Genomic DNA, 2016 nt, shown 5'->3' on the forward strand with positions numbered 1-2016 from the left:
AGGGGGCAGCAGGGCAGGACCTACAAAGAAAGGGTACGAGACCTGAACCTGTTCAGCCTCCACAAGAGAAGGCTGAGGGCGGGGATCTAGCAGCCTGTTACAAACTAGTCAGAGGGGACCAGCAGGCATTGGGGAGTCCCTGTTCCCCTGAGCACTACCAGGAGTGACTAGAAATAACAGTCACGAGCTGGCAGAGGGTAGATTCAGACTAGACATCAGGAGGCGCTACTTCACTGTTAGGGCGGCTAGGATCTGGAACCAACTTCCAAGAGAAGTGGTGCTGGCTCCTACCCTGGGGGTCTTTAAGAGGAGGCTGGATGAACACCTTGCTGGGGTCGTTTGACCCCAGTGCTGTTTTCTGCCATGGCAGGGGGTCGGACCTGATGATTTGTCAAGGTCCCTTCTAGCCCTACCTACTATGAAGCTATGAAACTGTGTAGAGGGGGCTGTTGGCCTGGAGGGAAAATATGGAGGCTACTGGTGCTGTCTCTCTCCAGGCAGTTAGTGGTCCTAGGTACAGGGCAGGCTGTGAAAACTGGTGCAGTGGAAAGAGGAGTTACCTAGAGAGGTGGTGGGATTTCCATCCTTGGAGGTTTTTAAGGCCTGGCTCAACAAAGCGCTGGCTGGAATGACCTAGTTGGAGAGTGTTGAGCAGGGGTTGGACTAGATAACTCCTGAGGCCCCTTCAAACCTAATTTTCTATGAATCTCTGTTTCTATTATTTCCACCAGTCAGAGGAGTCAGAGCATTGAGAGATTTTGTCACACTTCCCCATCTGACTGTATCACTGTGCTGAGCACTCCCAGCCCACACTGCACAGTAATAATCTGCATCATCGTCAGATTGAACCCCCGTGATGGTCAAGGCGGCCTTCTGACCAGATATGGACCCCGAGAACCGGGTGGGGATCCCCGAGGGCCTGTTGTTGGTGTTGTATATAAGCAGCCGAGGGGGAGAGCCAGGTTTCTGCTGGTACCAGGCAGGATAGTTGCTGGTGGTGATGGCTCCGGTGCTCAGGCTGCAGGACAGAGTGACAGTCCCTCCTGGGGACACTGAGGACACCGCAGGCTCCTGAGTCACCACAGGCTGTGACCAGACCCCTGAAATCAAAATCATAAACCCATTATTAACCATTCATTGACCGCGCTGACAGGAAAGCAACTGCCCCCATGACAGTCACAGCCTGAACCCTTCTGCTGACCTGAACAGTATGTGATCAGCGCCAGGAGGAGCAGGGCACAGGCCATGGTGACAAGTCCAAACTGGTTCAATTTCCTGACACAAATGGGTCCCTGGCTGGGACCCTCTGAGTCTCCTATAAAACTCCAGAGCTGAGACCGCCCTTCATGCAAATCTGCCCCCTCTCACTGGCTGCTGCTGGTGCATCGCCCTGTCGGGATGTGTGTTTATTATTTCTGCTTCCACCGCTCTGAGAGCTGGCAGGGCAGAGCCCAGTGCACAGCGCTGGCAGGGAAAGTGCTTTACTTTAAATTCATATTTATAGCCGGGGTTAAACATTGCACTCTTCCTGCTTGATTGTCATGGGAATAGAGGGCAGGCATGGGGGAATATGATTACTATGTACATGCCTCCCTCACTCTGTGATATCTTTCCTGAGCAAGATGTTCTGAATTGTAGTTTCTCCACCTCCATGATGAACTCTGGTCTCTGCTCTGCCCTGGGTAAAACACACTGCGTCACAGCTGGGGCACCTAGCTGACATTGGTGCGCTCACTCCTGGCACTGGAGCATGGACTTCATTGTGCCATGTAGACCTCTTGAGAGGCACTTCTTGTCCATGATCCAGGTGACTCCAGCAAGGCTTGGGGTCTTGTGCTCTGGACACTTCTTAGCACTGTCCCCGCATCCCAGAATATGGTCATTGTAGTGAAAAGAAGCCCTGGAAAATGGCCCTAACCCAGATAAAAGACTAAAAGTGCTGGGTGCTACCCAAGGCCATCCATGGACGTGGCCCCTGCCTAGAAGAGCACTGGAGAGGAGGAAAACTGGTGCAAA

General features: G+C 52.9%; 1 gene segment (V, D, J or C); it reads right to left on the reverse strand.

The window, feature by feature from the left end:
- Positions 1-202: 202 nt before the first annotated feature.
- LOC106738943 (immunoglobulin lambda variable 8-61-like) lies at positions 203-1368 on the reverse strand. The segment is given in 2 exon segments: positions 203-1100; positions 1202-1368. Coding segments are annotated over 2 exon segments (447 nt in total).
- Positions 1369-2016: the final 648 nt, after the last annotated feature.

This window comes from Alligator mississippiensis, chromosome 10 (assembly GCF_030867095.1).
Source record: "Alligator mississippiensis isolate rAllMis1 chromosome 10, rAllMis1, whole genome shotgun sequence".
In the NCBI taxonomy this organism is placed as follows: Eukaryota; Metazoa; Chordata; order Crocodylia; family Alligatoridae; genus Alligator; species Alligator mississippiensis.